Here is an 18,090-nt window from a genome sequence, read left to right as displayed (position 1 = left end):
GATAAGCTCTTTAACCTCTTTTTGAAATGTTGGTTATTTATATATTTTTTTTAAGAATATCAATTTCATATGGATTTAAAGAACCTTTGTTATAAAACTTATTGTTGTGTTCTCTTAATTTAAAAAAACTGTACTGCCGGCGCCGCGGCTCACTAGGCTAATCCTACACCTTGCGGCACCGGCACACCGGGTTCTAGTCCCGGTCAGGGCGCCGGATTCTGTCCCGGTTGCCCCTCTTCCAGGCCAGCTCTCTGCTGTGACCCGGGAAGGCAGTGGAGGATGGCCCAAGTGCTTGGGCCCTGCACCCCATGGGAGACCAGGAGAAGTACCTGGCTCCTGCCATCGGATTAGCGCGGTGCGCCAGCCGCGGCGGCCATTGGAGGGTGAACCAATGGCAAAGGAAAACCTTTCTCTCTGTCTCTCTCTCTCTCTCACTGTCCACTCTGCTGCCAAAAGAAAATAAAATAAAACAAAACTGTACTAATTGTTTGTATAACCATTTCTTTCTTATAGTAATATTATTTTTTACATATTTTTGGCTTTTTATTTTTCTAGACTAGCCTTGAGTGACATATTATTAGATACTTTGTGAAAGCTTTTTATTATTTTAGTATTATAAAGCTAGTGGAGCATATCATCATTTTATATAGGTAGTCCATTAGCATTTGCAGGGAACTTCTTTGATTTCCTGTGTTTTTTTTTTTTTTATTTCACTTATTTGAAAGGCAGAGTTATATATAGAGAGAGGTAGAGAGGGATATATTCCATCCCCTGGCTCACTTTCCAAATCCTGCAATACCCAGGGCTGAGCCAGGCCTGCTCTCCCAAATGGGTGGCAGGGGCCCAAGGACTTAGGCCATCTTCCGCTATTTCCCCAGGCCATTAGCAGGGAACTGGATTGGAAGTGGAGCAGCAAGAATTCAAACTGGCATCCATATGGGATGCCGGTGCTGCATATATGGGGTGCTGGTGCGGCAGGCAGTGGCTGAACCCATGATGCCACAACACCGGCCCTGGACTTCTTGTTTTGTTTTTTTTTTTTTTTGTTTGTTTGTTTGTTTTTTATGTTATTCAAGTTCTTTATCTTTTTTTTCTAAGATTTTTACTGGGACCGGCACTCTGTTGTAGCGTGTAAAGCTGCTGCCTGCAGTGCTGGCAACCCATATGGGCGCCAATTCGAGTCCCCGCTGCCTCTCTGAAGCTCTGGCTTTCAAATAAATAAATAGATCTTAAAAAAACAAAGAAGATTTTTATTTATTTATTTGAGAAGTAGAGCCATGGACAGAGGGAGGAAGAGACAGACAGACAGGTCTTCCATCTGCTGGTTCACTCCCCAAATGGCCGCAACGGCCAGAGCTGGGCCAATCTGAAGCCAGGAGCCAGGAGCTGCTTCCAGGGCTCCCGCATGGATTCATGTGCCCAAGTTCTTGGGCCATCTTCCACTGTTTTCCCAGGCCATAGGCAGAGAGCTGGATCAGAAGAGGTGCAGCTGGGACAAGAACCAATGCCCATATGGGATGTCGTTGCCGCAGGTGGAGGCCTAGCCTACTATGCCACAGCGCCAGTGCCTTTCATCTCATTTTTTAAAACAATCTATCTGGCAAATTCTAATTCTATTTTTATCAATTTCATTATCCTGTCAGTTCTTGCCTTTAATATTTTATGTATGATCAGAATTTTTGATTGGTATGTTTGTTTTTTTTTCTATTTATTGTGTTTCTTGCCTGTTTCTTTTTTTTCTTTCCTCCCCTTTTGTAATTTAAAAGTTCTTTATCAGCATCAAGAATAAAACCTATATTTCACTCCTCCCTGCCTGCCTCTTAAAAAGTACTTTTTTTCTCATTTGTGTAATTTTTCCTGCAGCCATTAGATTAAATTTAACAGATATTTTCAGCAATTGTAATTAACTTCATAGTTTTTTACTGCTTTTATTCCTGACCAGTGCTTATTTGTATATATTTACACTTCTCATTTTTCAGTTGGGTTCAGTCCTTCCTGTATGACTTTAGATTTTCAAGTTTTTTTTATCTGAATATTTTGAAATGGCTTTTCTTTATCCTCACAATTAAGGACTGAAAATTTGATTGTTAAACTTTGCAGTCACTTTCTTATCCCTCCTAATTGTTTTCCTGACTTAATTATTGTCTGTAAAGAATGAGGTATTATTTGATTGTTTTATCATAAGAAAACATGCTGAATGTAAGGATTGAATGCAAGCAGATCCCTCTCTTATATACATAATCCTAGACTTGTGGGTGTTTTCTCTCTGGTGGCTTAAAAAATTCCTTTTTATTTTGGTTCAGGTAGCTGTGGCAGGCAACTGTTGTGTGTGCACGTCTGTTTTCCCAGTGCTGGAAGCGTTGTTGGCAGCACGTCAGCTTTCAGGCTCTTTAAGGATTGAGCTGCCATTACCATGATCTTGCCCCTCCCCAGTAAGGCCCATATCTAATAACTGACTGATGTAGCTGTGTGACGGTTTGGCCATCTGGGGCCCATTCGAGAATATTCTGAAGGACCTGTTGAGCTCCAGAGCTCCCTAACGATATCCTGGAGTCTTAACACGATGTGATTTCTTCCTCTGTCCACTCCTACTTCCTCCTTCTTTTCCTAGTTTTGATCTCAAGGACACTTTTTAATAAGTGTTCTACAAATTACTGTCCATCTTAGAGCCTGCTTCCTAGGTAATGCAGTCTGTGTCATTAGCTTAGAAGAAAAATGGGCATTGAAGGCATAAAATACATATGCATGGGTCATTGTTTTATTCCTCAGTCTATTACGAGCTTGTTAGTGTTGGCTTCACTAAAGAATAACATGAGAGTTACTCACAGAATCCAGATTGTGCCTGTTGAACTTTCAGTTGAATTCTAGAGAGGTATTACTCAGCCAGAACGAAAAGTTCTGTTATAAAATTACCATTTCGAAGTGCACTCCCAATGGTTAGGGATTTAGATTCACTCTGATTTACCTGCTTTGATGACATTGCAGTTACTCTTTTCTACCAGAAGTAGTCATGGTACTTGAGAAAATGCATCTGATACATGACCAGTCCCTTCAGTTATCTCTGTCTCCAAAATTCTATTGTCAAATATGTTTTTGCTGCTATTCAGTTATCTTTGTTACATATTACTACATCCACAGCTGTCCTTTTGAAATATTATCATCATTACTAATACCTTAATTTCGGAAAACATTTCAACAATGGTGTTAATTTTTTCAAATTCTGAGTTTTGAAGTGTTTTTGTCCTATTGTTTCTAATATGGCAACAAAAGACTACGTGAAGTGCACAGTATTTTTCAGCCTTTTCCAAAACGTCTTTTTCAGCATACTCATGTACCCAGACTTATACCTTTAATTACAAGCAATTGCACATCAAAATCAGTTCCTGTGAGGAGGTAAGTTGTCCAAAAAAAAATTGGGGTGGGAAGGAGTAACTTTAATATTGTCTTATGTTTAACTCTTTGGTATAAAAAATTGATTGTCATTAATTTCTTGCCTTCCACAAAACCACAATAAAATATTCTTACATCAGTATCAGGAAAAATGGGTAAAGGAATTATTATGGCCACCCACATTTCTCAGTTTTATCATATTAAGCTTTCGTCTATTTAGGCTTGCCTTGCCTTGGAGAGAGTCTAGAATGAGGCCTGGGCTAGAGTCCTACAAGTGCCATTGGCTGAATATCCTGCCTGAACTTCATGTGTGCATGTGTTAGTAAGGCTGATAATGTCGATCCCGGGATTTCAGGAGCAGATGAGATACGTCCTAGTGCAACCTAACCTAGTGTTTGGGACAGGCCCAGTCAATCTGATCTGCCAGCCCGTCAGTTTTCCCCATCGTACCACCTCGCTGTGTCTGCCTCTTAAGGCTTCTGATGTCACCACTCTCACCATTAGTAGTGAAGACAGGGAAAGCAAGGTTGTGCATTTGATGTTTAAGAAATTTGTAAGGAACTCTTTTCCTTTCTAAAACAGAACTGGTAAGCAAACTTACTTAAACACCTGGAGTGTTAGGAAGAAGCTGAGTAAGATGTGATCACTGCCTTTCAGGGGTTCCGTTTTGGCAGCAGTTGTCACCTCTTGTTATGTCAGAGATCAGCAAACAATAGCCCACAGCTCAAATCTGAACAATAGCCTGGTCTTATAAAGCACAAGCTAAGAATATTGTTTACATTTGTAAAGGGTGGTGAAAAAAAGAGTGGATGGGGAAGAAGCAGTCGACAAAGTCAGTCTTTACAGAAGAGGCCTGTTTTTCATTGAGAAACAGAAATATGGTAGAGAAGCAGGAATCAGGAAATGCATCGTAGAATTGCTTGAATATAGGGAGCAGGCCAAGAATGGTAGGGGAGGTGGATCAGATACAGCCTCGTAGAGATTTAAAGCTGTGCCACATGCTGTGGAGCCATCAGACAGGCCCCCGAGTCCAGAACACGGAGTCGAGAAGGTTTCTGTGGGAAGAGGCTGGTTGCTGGGGGAGTAGACTGAGGTGGTATTGTGGAGGATATTGAATGTCCTGAGGAGGAATTTTGACGTTGTCCGTGGGGGATAGGAGTCTTTGACAATTGTAGATTTTTTTGTGAACTCAAAGGTGTGATGTCCTCCGGCACAATTGTTATAATTTACCTAAGGGAGAGGCAGAGTATGAACCAGAGCTGTATAAATGGTAATTGATTGAAGGAGATTTTGTTTAATAAATGAAAAATGGATTTCATGTGTATTAAATGAGTCTTAAAAATTGGGTATGAATAATGGGGTGGTATCAAGTGCTTCAGGCTGAGCTCTGGAGTCGGAGTGCCAGGGTGTAAGTCCCACTCTGTCACTCAGCCCGTCTAATGTGGGCTAAAACAGTGGATTTCACGGGGTAAGAAACAAGTGTTTGGAATGTTATGTTTGAGTTCTCAGTCACTGCTTGTATGGAGATGTCCATAAGCTGGTTGCAGCTTCGAACACCTGAAATGAAAACCAGTGCTTGAGATACAGGACTGGTTGTGAGAATTGTGTCTGATAATTGGAGCTAAGGGTACAGATGATGTTGCCCAAGTCCAAAGAGAAATGGGCTAAGACTGGTACCAACCAGGTGAACACCCTTTTAATGTGGAGGAAAAAATGTTAATAAAGGAAGAAAATTAAGACAGAAATGTGTTATTAAATGCCAAGAAAGAAGAGCTCAAGAACACGACAATTAAAGAGCTTGAGGACTGAAGGGCTTGGGAGAAATGATATGAACTTGATTTAGGGAAACAAAATGTAGAAATTAAAGATCTAGGCTGTCATATCTTCCTCAATCACCATTGTATATCTTCAGTGCCTAGTACACAGTAGATGTTTAGTAGATATTTTTTAAATTAACAAAATTTGTTAAATTTTCTGTTTGACAGACATTTTTAGTTAAAATTATGGGGGGCTCTTAAGATCTTTATGAATTATTTAGCATAGGAACACTTGGATCCTTAAAGTGAGTCAAGAATTCCACAATTAAAATATCTAAAAGCATTTCTTATGGTTTAATTTGGGGGTCAAAGTTCAGTATTAGGAATGTTAGTGTTAATGCATTTGTCAGTACAACATTTAATTAAAATTCACATTTATTTTGCAGGCGTTCATTTGAATTTTTAGATTTGTTGTTGCAAGAGTGGCAGACTCATTCCTTAGAAAGGTATGCATAGCTGCTCCTTTCCTTCCCCGTGACCGCCCTCAGTGTTTGAGAAGTGGGTAGTGGTAGTTATTTCTCATTTGGCCATAAATGTTATTTATGTTGTTTTTCCTTTAAAACTGTAGGTTTGTGTTCCTCTTTTTCACTGCACCTATGAATGATCTGATTTTCTTTATGGAATCAGTGAGAGTCTCTTAAGTAGAATGGGTTATGTAACATACTCCGAGCTGAATTGGGCAAAAATTTGAAAATATATCTCTAGTCATGTGACATTTCCTGAAGTGCCGTCAGTGTTTAGTGTGTGATTTAAGGATTTAGGGAAAGAAAAGAGTTAGCCTTTTAGAGTAAAGAGATTTTGTTTATTAAAGAAAAAAAAAAAAATGTGGTCTAGCATGGGATAGTGGATAAAGCTGCCACCTGCGATGCTAGCATCCCATATGGGTTCTGGTTCAGGTCCTGGCTTCAGCTGTCTACAGAGTGAACCAGCAGATGGAAGATATCTCTCTCTGTGTAACTCTTTCAAATAAATAAATGGATATTTTAAATAAGTAAGTTGCTTATTTATTTTATTTTGTTTTATTTTATTTGACAGAGAAGTCTCCCGTCTACTGGTTCATTCCTCAAATGCCTGATAGCCTGAAATTCAATCTGGGTCTCCCACACGGGTGGCATAACCCAAGTCCTTGAACTCAGTCTGGGTCTCCCTCACGGGTGGCATAACCCAAGTCCTTGAACTCAGTCTGGGGCTCCCACACAGGTGGCATAACCCAAGTCCTTGAACTCAGTCTGGGTCTCCCACACAGGTGGCATAACCCAAGTCCTTGAACTGTCACCTGCTGCCTCCCTGAATGTACATTTGCAGGAGGCTTCAGCTGGAAGCAGAGCTGGGACTTGAACCCAGGCACCCCAATACAGGATGTGGGCATTCCAGACATTATCTTAACCACTGTGCCAAATGCCCGCCCAGGGGAAAGAGATCTTAGAAGAGATTTGTTGGAAAGTTTCTCCGTACTTGCAGACAGGCGTTGTAGGTCTAGTATTTATTGGGCAGATTTTTTGAAGATTTATTTATTTATTTGAAAGAGTTACACAGAGAGGGAGAAACAGAGACAGAGAGCTTCCATCTATTGGTTCACTCCCCAGATGGCCACAGCAGCTGGAGCTGGGCCTGGCCAAAGATGGGAGATTCTTCCAGGTCTCTCATGTGGGTGGCAGGGCCCCAGGTAGTTGGGCCATCTTCTGTTGCTTTTCCCAAGCCATTGGCAGGGAGTGGATTAGAAATGGAGCAGCCAGGACTCAAACAGTTGCCCATGTGGGACGCCAGCGTCGCAGGCTCTGGCTTTTCCTGCTGTGCCACAATGCTGGCCCCAAGGACAGTTTCTACTATAAATGAAAGAGGCAGATGTAAGCAGCTGGTTAGTTGGTCCCTAACCATTAACATGGCTGTATTTTGTATTAGTTTCAAATTTGAAGCTTGGTATACTGTGTACTGTGTAATGATTTTCCATTTTCATGGAAATCCTTAAAACTGTCCACAGCTAATTTTTTTAAATAAAATTTGTTGTTTAATTATGCATAGTACGATCTCAAGTTTCCTTTAGGTTCTTTTGTGGCAGATGCTGTTGAGTTTAGTGAGATCATTACTGATCACATTCTCAGCAAGTTGTTTTTTGCAGTGGTAGTTCAGCAAAGAACCACACGGAAGATTTTCCTTTTTACCCTCTAATTCATTAAAAATTTAGGTACTGTATGCTTACACACTATCTTCATTCCTTGTAAAAATAGTCTCTTTCAGATTTATAGTGATTGGATTATCTGAAGGGGGACCGTACGTGCATGAAATGTATGGGGCAGATCATTAGAAAATCCTTCCATCTCAGATTTATTATTGTTCACTAATCGTTCTACTTCGCTTACCCCTTTGTGATTGATATGTAGCATATAGACAATAAATACTATTTTTGGTGAAATACACAGCTTTATATGTGAATCTAAAGATGTGTTTATTTAATAGACATGCAGCTGTCTTGGTCGAAACTATTAAGAAAGGAATTCATGACGCTGATGCTGAGGCAAGAGTGGAAGCAAGAAAGTAGGTCTTCATGTGTTTTTGTGCCATTTAAATATATTTTGGTCTTTTTTTAAAAGGAGTTGTATTCAGAGAATGAAAATATCAGGCATGTACCATATATTCTACTTGACTAGCCCTTCAGTAAAATTAAGATGATTTTCTCCAGTAAATCTATTCTAGACATCTAACAGCCTGCTTCAAATTGTCATTTTTATACTCATCAGTATTCCTGTTCCATTATACCTGATCTACTTTCATTGTGAGTACAAGGAACTCTGATTTATTGAGGCATGTTGTGCACCTGACACTCTGTGAGGCACTTGGTATGCATTATTTTCTAATACTAACATGGCCCTATGGAGGTGATATTAACTCCATAGATGGCAACCAGAGTTTGGAGAGCTAGGGATTTACCCAAGGTTCCATAAACCATATTTGGCACAGCCAGGTTTTGAACTGAAATTGCTTTTTTCAAAGGCCTGTTGAATTTATTTTTTCCCCAAAGATATCTTTTATTTAAGGAATACAAATTTCATAAGTACAGCTTTAGGAATATGGTGATTCTTCCCACCATACCTACCCTCCCACCCCACCTCCTCCTCCCTTTCCCGTTCCAAGTCCCATTCTCTATTAAGATTCATTTTCAGATAACTTTATATGCATAAGACCAACTCTAAGTAAAGATTTCAACAGTTTCCACACACAAACACATAAAAAAATGAGAACAAGTTTACAGTTAATTCTCATAATACAACTCAGTGAGGACAGAGGTTCTGCATGTAAGTAAGTGCACAGTGACTCCTGTTGTTAATTAAACAATTAACACTCTTATGTATGATGTCAGTGATCGCCCAAGGCTCTTGATATGAGCTGCCTAGGCTGTGGAAGCTTCCGTCAGTATTTAGACAAGGCTATAAGCAAAGTGGAAGTTCTCTCCTCCCTTCAGAGAAAAGTACATCCTTTCTTTGATGAAAGGCCTGTTAAATTTAAAAAGTATTGACTTGACACATAGCACATATATTAAATGCCTATTCAACCTCCTCGAATGTATACATATTCTGTACTGTCTAATCATAGAAAGCTATTTCTTTGTGTATTTTAATTTTTTCTTTCTTTTACAGGACATACATGGGTCTTAGAAACCACTTTCCTGGCGAAGCTGAAACGTTGTATAATTCCCTGGAGCCATCTTATCAGAAGAGCCTTCAAACCTACTTGAAGAGTTCTGGCAGTGTAGCGTCTCTCCCACAGTCCGACAGGTCCTCGTCTAGCTCACAAGAAAGTCTCAAGTAAGAGCAATAACGATAATTACTGAGTTCTTCCTTTCCCCGTCTTCAGTCCCTTCAGTTGGGTGGTTGAGTGTCTGCTTGATTTCACAGAAAACCTTGGAAGAATGGAGGAATCTAATGTACTTGTTTTCTTTGGTCTGTTGTGTCAGGGGTCCAGTTGCATGCTAACGTTAGCTTACTGTCTTTGAGTAAAGAGTACAGCGATTCACATTTGTTTCTGTTGTTCATATCTGTGAAAGTCAGGTAAGTACTGATTTATGTGCATTTTTTAATACTGCAAAAATAGTTCATGCAGTAAGTAGCCCATTTCCAAGATATTTTAATGGATGAACGTAATGGAGGTTCAGAAGTCATCTTCAGAGTTCAACACTGTGCAGTTGGGAATGGTGTTATGGTGCAGCAGGTTAAGCTGTAGCCTGTGACGTCAACATTCCACGTGGGTACCGGTTCAGCCAGTTGCTCCTCTTCAGATCCAGAACCCTGCTAGTGCACCTGGGAAGGCCATGGAAGATGGCCCAAGTGCTTGGGCCCCTGCACCCACTTTGGAGACCTGAATGGAGTTCCTGGCTCCTGGCCTCGACCTGCCCCAGCCCAGCCGTTGCAGTCATCTGGGGAGTGAACCAGTGGATGGAAGATCTCTTTCTCATTCTTTCTCTCTAACTGTGCCTTTTGAATAAATAAAATGAATCTTTAGAAGAAGGAAAAAAAAAAAAACCAAACTCCTCTGTATGCGTGACGTAACAATTCCAGAAATCCTTGAAAGGAGCAAATTGAGCTAGCTTCTCACTTTTCTGTAACTCCATATGCATTGTGGTATGTGTTACCTTAAATCCTTGTTGCTTTGATGTCTGTAACCCTATTTTCTCTCTCTCTGGATTGATGAGATTTCTAAAATCTTTGATGCATTTTTTGCTTCTGTCCATTTTCTTGGCCTCTTGCCCCTGCCATCTGTCTGAAGATTTCCCCAGGGAAGGCCAGCTCACAGAATGTTATTTTGCCTTTCTGTGATGATTTCTCTTTGGGGCCCTGCCCCCTGTGAAGGTTGCTCGTTCCTGGGCAGCTTTAGCGCAGAACTGGATGGGGGTGAACCAAGTGAGATACGTGCATCGCAGAGTTGAGGGAGTTGCTCACAGGCCCTGATGAGTCCTGTACTAAAGTTCGGTTTCTTGTAAGTTTTCAGAATAAAAGGAGGTATTATTTGACTTCAAAAAATAATTATTGTAGGAATAATGACTCATCTAAACTTACATCTAAATTTCTGCTTAAACTTCTGTTTAAATTTGCAGTAAGTCCCTCACCTCAAATGAACTCTTTGTTGCTTTTTTCCCTTGATTGCTTTTGTTCCTTTTTATGTTGAGACTTTAAAGTGCATGCATACAAATCACCTCAAAAATGATGTTAAATTACAGAATCTCATTCAGTGGCTCTGAGGTAGGCCTGAAATTTGCACTGTTTACACACTCCTATATGATATAAACACTGTTTGTCCATGGAACATATTTGAGTAGCAAGGCTCTAAGGAAAATATTTTATCTGTCTCTAATATAATATCTTTAAATACAAACATCCCTAAATTCAGTAAACCTTGATGTGATCTGCTTCAGTTTAATAGGAGAAAGTTCTAAAAAATAATATTTTGTTAGACTTAGTGAGCACTCCTGGAGCCACCATTGTGGCACATGAGTCCAGCTGCCACCCGTGACGCTGGCATCTCATGTGTGTGCTGATTTTGATCAGCTCCCTTCTTGGGGCTCCTGAGACAGCAGAAGAAGATGGCCTGAGTGACCACATGGAGTTCCAGCCTCCTGGGCTCTGCCTGGCCCAGCCCCCACTGTTGTAGCCATTTGAGGGGTGAACCAATAGATGCAATCTTGCTTCTGTCTCTGTTTCTCCTCCTTCCCTCCCTCCCTCCCTCCCTCTTCCTCTCCTTTTCCCTCTCCCTCTCCCTCTCCCTCTCCCTTTCTCTCTCTCTCTCTCTCTCTCTCTCTCTCATTCTGCATTAAAAAAAAAAAAACAAAACACTACCAAAGTTGTCACTGTGACTTCCATCTACTGGTTCACTTTTTTTTTTTTTCTTCAAGATTTATTTTATTTGAAAGAATGACAGAGAGGGAGAGTCAGAGAATATTCCACCTGCTAGATCACTCCCAAAATGGCCACAACAGCTGGGGCTGTGTCAGGTCCAGACAGGAGCTCAGAGCTTCTTCTAGGTCTCCCATGTGGGTGGCAGCACTTGGACCATCTTCCACTGCTTTCCCAAGCGCATTAGCAGGGAGCTGGATTGGAAGTGGAGCAGCGGGTCTCAAACCAGTGCCCATATGGAATGTTGGCATTCAAGGCAGCAGCTTAACCCACTACGCCACAGTGCAGGCCCCATCATTTGTAACTTGAAGAATATTTTTCTATATCCTGGCATTAACCTGTTTGAGAATTTTGAGTCTCTCCCCTTCATTCCCCTTTAAAACTTACAGATGCATGTATACTTTCCAGATATCTACTGCTTACTTAGATTAATTATTTCTCTGTGAGTGGTTGAGTACTACTGTAATTAAAGATAAAAAATCAAGAAAGTTGTTTAGACAGATGGTAGGTCCTTTGAGGTGCTTAGAGATGTTTTGCTAACATCATTCTTTAATCATATACGTTATCCTCAGTAGTACTTCATAGCATTGTTTTTATTGTCCCACATTGTAACAGTCAACAGCACTGTGTGTGAGGAGTGTGATGTGTACCTGGGAACTGCATGGATTGCCAGTGACCACAGCCATTATGGCTTATCTGGGAAGGACTTTGGCTATGCTGAGTTGCCTACGTGCTAGTAATATCATTGCCTCTTTCTCCTTCTAGGTAAAATACCTCAGGATACACAAAGTGCTGACAGTGCTATTCTTGAGTCCTTTGTGGTGCACATTGTGCTGTGGCCTGAGACCCAGAGTGAACTAAAGCTGCCTGGTGTCTGTGTCTTAGCGCTTTGCAGACTCTGTTCATTGCCAGTCATTTAATTGTATCTCAAGGCTAATTGAGAAACCGTTGATATGTGGTATCATACATACGTTTGAGAACTATTCTAACAGGATTTAAAAACTAAACTTAAACTTAGAAGTTCCTCAACTTTTAAGAAAACTCAGTAGTGTGTCTAGTTATTATCAGAGGAATGACAAATTGTCTTCTTTGTATCTTCCAGTCGCCCTTTTTCTTCCAAGTGGTCTACAGCAAATCCATCAGCTGTGGCTGGAAGAGGTAATTGCTTTTGTCAATAAGAATCATGACCCATTTTATCTCTAATGCAGTAACGTTTAAACTGTTTTGATGTGGTCCACAGTGAGAAAATAATTCTGTGTGATAACCCAATACCACACATGCACGCTCCACCTGTGAATATACAGTGCATACATAGCAAGTATAGGCCAAAGTTCTGTGAAGTCGCTGGTGACATACTCTTTATCTTGCATTTCATTTCTTTAAAATTCTGGTCATTACCTACTCATGATTTAATGGATTGCGACAAGAGTTTGTAAAACGCCTCCTTTTTAAAATTAAAAAACTAGGGGCCGGCACTGTGGTATGGCAGATAAAGCCGCCACCTGCAATGCGGGCATCCCATATGGGCACCAGTTCGAGTCCCGGCTACTCCAGTTCCAGTCCAGCTCTCTGCTGTGGCCTGGGAAAGCAGAAGATGGCCCAAGTCCTTGGGCCCCTGCACTTGCATGGAAGACCTGGAAGAAGCTCCTGACTCCTGACTTCAGATTGGCACAGCTGCAGCCGTTGTGGTCAACTGGGGAGTGAGCCAGCAGTTGGAAGACCTCTCTCTCTGCCTCTCCTTCTCTCTCTGTGTAACTCTGACTTGCAAATAAATTAATCAATTAATTAATTGAATTAAAAAACTAAAGACCAGGAATTTAATGACTTACTTCGCATCATTGCCTGAGAGCAGCAGAACCTCCGTTATGTTTGAATATCCCTACTCCTGGACTACTTTTCCAACTTTTTATTTTTTATTTTTTTTATTTTTTGACAGGCAGAGTGGACAGTGAGAGAGAGAGACAGAGAGAAAGGTCTTCCTTTGGCGTTGGTTCACCCTCCAATGGCCACCGCGGCCGGCGCACCGCGCTGATCCGATAGCAGGAGCCAGGAGCCAGGTGCTTTTCCTGGTCTCCCATGGGATGCAGGGCCCAAGCACCTGGGCCATCCTCCACTGCACTCCCGGGCCACAGCAGAGAGCTGGCCTGGAAGAGGGGCAACCGGGACAGAATCCGGCGCCCCGAGCGGGACTAGAACACAGTGTGCCGGCGCCGCTAGGCGGAGGATTAGCCTAGTGAGCCGCGGCGCCGGCCTTACTTTTCCAACTTTTAATAGTAAAAAACAATAATGCTCTCATCTGTTTACCCTCTGTGATGCTTTGTTTTCACAAATCAGTCAAAAACATCTCCTCCTCATCTATGAAATAGTCTTGTGAATTTTTAATCAAAATATTGTCACTTTCCCACTTTATGGGAGAAGAAAGTGAGGCAAGGAGATAGATAATTGCCAGGAAAGCTTAGTTGGGCCAACATTCAGGGATGCTGATTTCAAAGTACTTTATGGCACTATTCATTTGATCACTGCTTCCTGTCATTGCAGATTATTGCATGATGATTTCAAGTTTATATAATTTTCACACTGTTTACGGTGATTTGAGTACTAAAGATTAACTTTGCTCATTTTCCCTAGTATCAGCAGGTAGCAGCAAAGCCAGTTCCCTTCCAGGAAGTCTGCAGCGTTCACGAAGTGACATTGATGTGAATGCTGCTGCTGGTGCCAAGGCACATCATGCTTCCGGACAGTCTGTGCGAAGTGGGCGGTTGGGTGCAGGTGCCCTGAATCCAGGTTCCTATGCTTCCCTAGGTAAGACATCTAATTATGTTCCCACTTGCAGTGTTCTCTCCTTGCTCTCTGTGAAGACAAGAGCTTCATCGTTTCTAGTTCATTCTTCCTTAAGATGGTCCCTGTGTGTTAATATGATTATATATGGGGGCACAGTTCTGAGGTAACTGAGCTGCTTTGTTTTCCCTTTTTGCCATGGCCTTACAATCATCTTGGTCAAAGAAACAACGTTGACTCCATGACTGCTGATAGAATTTTTATGCCTGCACTTCTGCCCCATCCAGCCAGTGATTACTGAAGGAGTTTGCAATGGGCTTGACTGTGCATCTAACTTCTCTATTTTCTTTCTGCTACCCTTATTCCTTTACCAAAAATTTAAAGCCTTTGGGGGATATGGTAGAGCCGTAAAGCTATTCTGTGTCTAATCCACGCATAATATTCCAACAACTATTCAGAGTTTGGTTTGTTGATGTTTTTCTGTCAATTTAAAGTTTAAGATTGAGTATCCGTCTTGTTTTTTCTGTTTCATGCTTCATTTTTCTTTCTCTTGGGTAATACTGGTAGAACACTAAGCAGGCAAATCATTGGAACACAGATTTTAGGTATGAATGTAATATTCGATAAAGTTGGCATAGGGGCTGAGGAAGGATGGATACATTCTTTTGTGAATGATGTTTAGACACATGAACCTGATATAAAATTAAATTAAAACTGTTTTATACACCAGGTAAAAATATATTTTAGTTGACTAAGATGTTGAACAAAAATATAAAACAACCTGAGGAAAACTTAGATGACTATTCATATAATCTCAAGTTAGGGAAGACATTTCTAAGCATAAAAACAAACAATGAAGGAAAAGTCTCTTGAAATTAAAGTCTGAAAATTTGAAGATAAGCTGTTGAAAACTAAAAAGGAAAAATTTTTTGCCACATACTACAAAAAGTTACAATGTCAAGAAGTTTTTCATGTCTGTGAAGAAATAGATGAACTTATTTTTTTTTTTAATTATTTCTTTATTTTAAAGGCAGAGTGATAGATGAATATATTCCATTTTCTGGTTCCCTGCAAAAATAGCTGTAAAAGCCAGGGCTAGACCAGGCCAAAGCCAGGACCCAGGAACTACATTTGAGTCTCCCATGTGGGTGATGGGGACCCAAGTACTTAGGCCATCTTCTGCTGCTTTCCCAGGTGCATTAGCAGGGAACTGGATTGGAAGCAGATCATCTAGGATTCAGACTGGCACTCCAGTGTGAGGTGCCAGCCTCACAAGTGGCAACTCTACCTGCTGTGCCACCACAGTAGCCCCATGCTTATTTTTATAGAGCAAAATTCTACATATGTCAAGAAAAGTTTATTCAAAATCACAAGTAAACATCAGAACAAATGTTAAACCTTCAGCTGCAAACAATTGCAAATTGGAAGACCTATATATTTAACAAAAAGGTTAAGGTCAAAGCCAACTACTGACAAGAAAGTAGTAAGTAGAACCTTATCAAGCAATACTGATGTGAATTAATTATGGAACATCTTTTGCTACATGACTACTTTGTAATACCCATGAGGAAATTTATAATGCTCAGGATTTTTAACCAGGGAATCCAGTGTCCAGATAATTATATCAGGAAAGTTAAAAAATTCATTGTGTTTTTCATAATATGTTATCAGAGTTAACTTTAGTACATAACAAAGACCAAATGATCAAATTATGATATATCCTTATGTGTGCTGTGTAGCCATTAGCAAGTTTTCTTTTTTCTCTCTCTTTTTTTATTAAGATTTATTTATGACCAGCACCGTGGCTCGATAGGCTAATCCTCCACCTTGCGGCGCCGGCACCCCAGGTTCTAGTCCTGGTTGGGGCACCAGATTCTGTCCTGGTTGCTCCTCTTCCAGTCCAGCTCTCAGCTGTGGCCCGGGAGTGCAGTGGAGGATGGCCCAGGTGCTTGGGCCCTGCACCCCATGGGAGACCAGGAGAAGCACCTGGCTCCTGGCTTCAGGTCAGCGCGGTGCGCCAGCCGCAGTGCGCCGGCCGCAGCGGCCATTGGAGGGTAAACCAACGGAAAAGAAAGGCCTTTCTCTCGTCTCTCTCTCTTGCTATCCACTCTGCCTGTTTATTTGAGAGGCAGAGTTACAGACAAAGAGAGGGATAGAGAGAGGGTCTTCCATCCATTGGTTAAGTCTCTAAATGGCCGCAACGGCCAGAGCTGTGCAGATACGAAACCAGAAGCCAGGAGCTTCTTCCAGTTCTCCCACGTGGGTACAGGGACCCAAGCACTTGGGGCATCTTCTGCTGCTTTCCTGGGCCATCAGCAGGGAGCTAGATTGGAAGTGGAGCAGCCAGGACTCAAACCAGTGCCCATATGGGTTGCCTGCACCACAGGTGGAGACCAAACCTGCTAAGCCACAGCACCAGCCCCAAGTTATATTTTCAACAGTCCTCAAATGATAGAGGCTACCAAATAATGTGTGGTAATTTCATCACTTTTGTGTAAAATATTCATTGACAAAGAACTAGAAGGATGTATACAAACATGTTAACAGTAGGTTGATTAGTGCTTTTAATTTTCAGAAAAGTTTTCTATTTAAAAAGATTACATTGTTAGGAATACAATATGTGAAAACCAGACAGTGTCAGACACCATACTCGAAGACAGAGAACAAAAACCACATGATCATCTCAGTAGCCACTGAAAAACCATTTGACAAAATTCAACACCCTGTCATAATAAAGATACTCAGCAAGCGACAAGTAGAAGGTACCTTTTTCTGAACCTGATGAAGAGCCTGCCTCTTTGAAAAACCCACAGCCAGAGTAGTACTTGGTAATGAAATACTAACTACTCTTCCCTAAGGTGAGTAATGAGACAAAAACTTCCGCTCTTAGCCTTTTTAATCCAACATTATCGTGGAGAGTCTACCCAGGACAATTAGATAAGCAAAAGAAGTAGAAGGTTATCCAGGTTGGAAAACAAAGAAGGAAAACATGATCTTGTATATAGGATTCTAAGAAATCCCAGGATTCAAGATCAGTGCAGAAAGATAAGTTCCGGGCCGGCGCCGCGGCTCACTAGGCTAATCCTCCGCCTTGCGGCGCCGGCACACCGGGTTCTAGTCCCGGTCGGGGCACCGGATTCTGTCCCGGTTGCCCCTCTTCCAGGCCAGCTCTCTGCTGTGGCCCGGGAGTGCAGTGGAGGGTGGCCCAAGTGCTTGGGCCCTGCACCCCATGGGAGACCAGGAGAAGCACCTGGCTCCTGCCTTCAGATCAGTGCGGTGCGCCGGCCGCAGTGCGCAGGCCGCGGCGGTCATTGGAGGGTGAACCAACGGCAAAGGAAGACCTTTCTCTCTGTCTCTCTCTCTCACTGTCCACTCTGCCTGTCAAAAAAAAAAAAAGAAAAAAAAAAAAAGATAAGTTCCATTTCTAAGCATGAGCAATGAACTATTCCACAGTGAAATAAGGGAAGCTAGTACAATAGTATCCAAAAGAATAGAATACTTAGGAATACTCACAAAAGTGTGTATAGGACTTGTACACTGAAAACTACATGACATTCTTAGAAGAAATTAAAGAAGACCTAAATAAGTAGAAAGACATCCCAGGTTCATAGATTTAAAATTATTAAAATATTATTTTTAAATTAAATTTAATTAAAAATTAATGTTGTTTTGGTGGCAAAGCTGTCTATATGGTCAGTGCAATCCCCATCGGTTGCCTTTGTATATCAATTGACAGACTGATCCTGAAATGTGTATGGGGCTGTCAGGGGCCCAGAATAGCTGAAGTAAGCTTGAAGTTTGATCATAGTCGGAGGACTCACACTCGACAGTTTCAGGACTGACTGCAGAGCTCAGTCATCAAGTCCTCGAGGTGCTAGTGTTAGACCTCGACCGGCGAGAGAATTGAGAGTCCGGAAATAAACCCACACGTTTGTGGACAGCTGATTCGCAACAAGAATGCCAAGACTGTCAAGTGCAGAAGGAACAATTGGATGCAAAACAATTAATTTGGACTCTTACCTCACAAACGCAACATGTCAGAACTAAAACTGTGACATTCTGTGAGCACACATCTTGGTGACTTTGAATTAGGCAGTGGTTTATTAGGTATGACTGAATCAAAGATGCAGGTAACAACAACAACAAGAAAGATAAGTAGATTGGGCTTCATTAACTAAACGCTTTGGTGCGTCAAAGAGCACACGAAGGAAGTGAAAAGT

General features: G+C 41.4%; 1 protein-coding gene across 50 annotated transcripts in view; it reads left to right on the top strand.

Moving 5' to 3' along the window:
• The window catches only part of CLASP2 (cytoplasmic linker associated protein 2), a 209,664-nt gene that overhangs the window by 104,837 nt on the left and 86,737 nt on the right, over positions 1-18,090 (top strand). For all 50 annotated transcript variants that reach the window (XM_051818590.2, XM_051818552.2, XM_051818553.2 and 47 more), the window contains 6 exons: positions 3,323-3,393; positions 5,594-5,653; positions 7,665-7,742; positions 8,843-9,010; positions 12,195-12,250; positions 13,721-13,894. In XM_051818590.2, coding sequence (XP_051674550.1) covers positions 3,323-3,393; positions 5,594-5,653; positions 7,665-7,742; positions 8,843-9,010; positions 12,195-12,250; positions 13,721-13,894 — 607 coding nt within the window. The remainder of the gene's footprint in view (positions 1-3,322; positions 3,394-5,593; positions 5,654-7,664; positions 7,743-8,842; positions 9,011-12,194; positions 12,251-13,720; positions 13,895-18,090) is intronic.

The sequence above is a fragment of the Oryctolagus cuniculus genome, chromosome 4 (assembly GCF_964237555.1).
Source record: "Oryctolagus cuniculus chromosome 4, mOryCun1.1, whole genome shotgun sequence".
NCBI classification, from domain to species: domain Eukaryota; kingdom Metazoa; phylum Chordata; class Mammalia; order Lagomorpha; family Leporidae; genus Oryctolagus; species Oryctolagus cuniculus.
The sequence above is the reverse complement of the archived record's forward strand: the minus strand, read 5'-3'. Positions and strand labels throughout refer to the sequence as shown.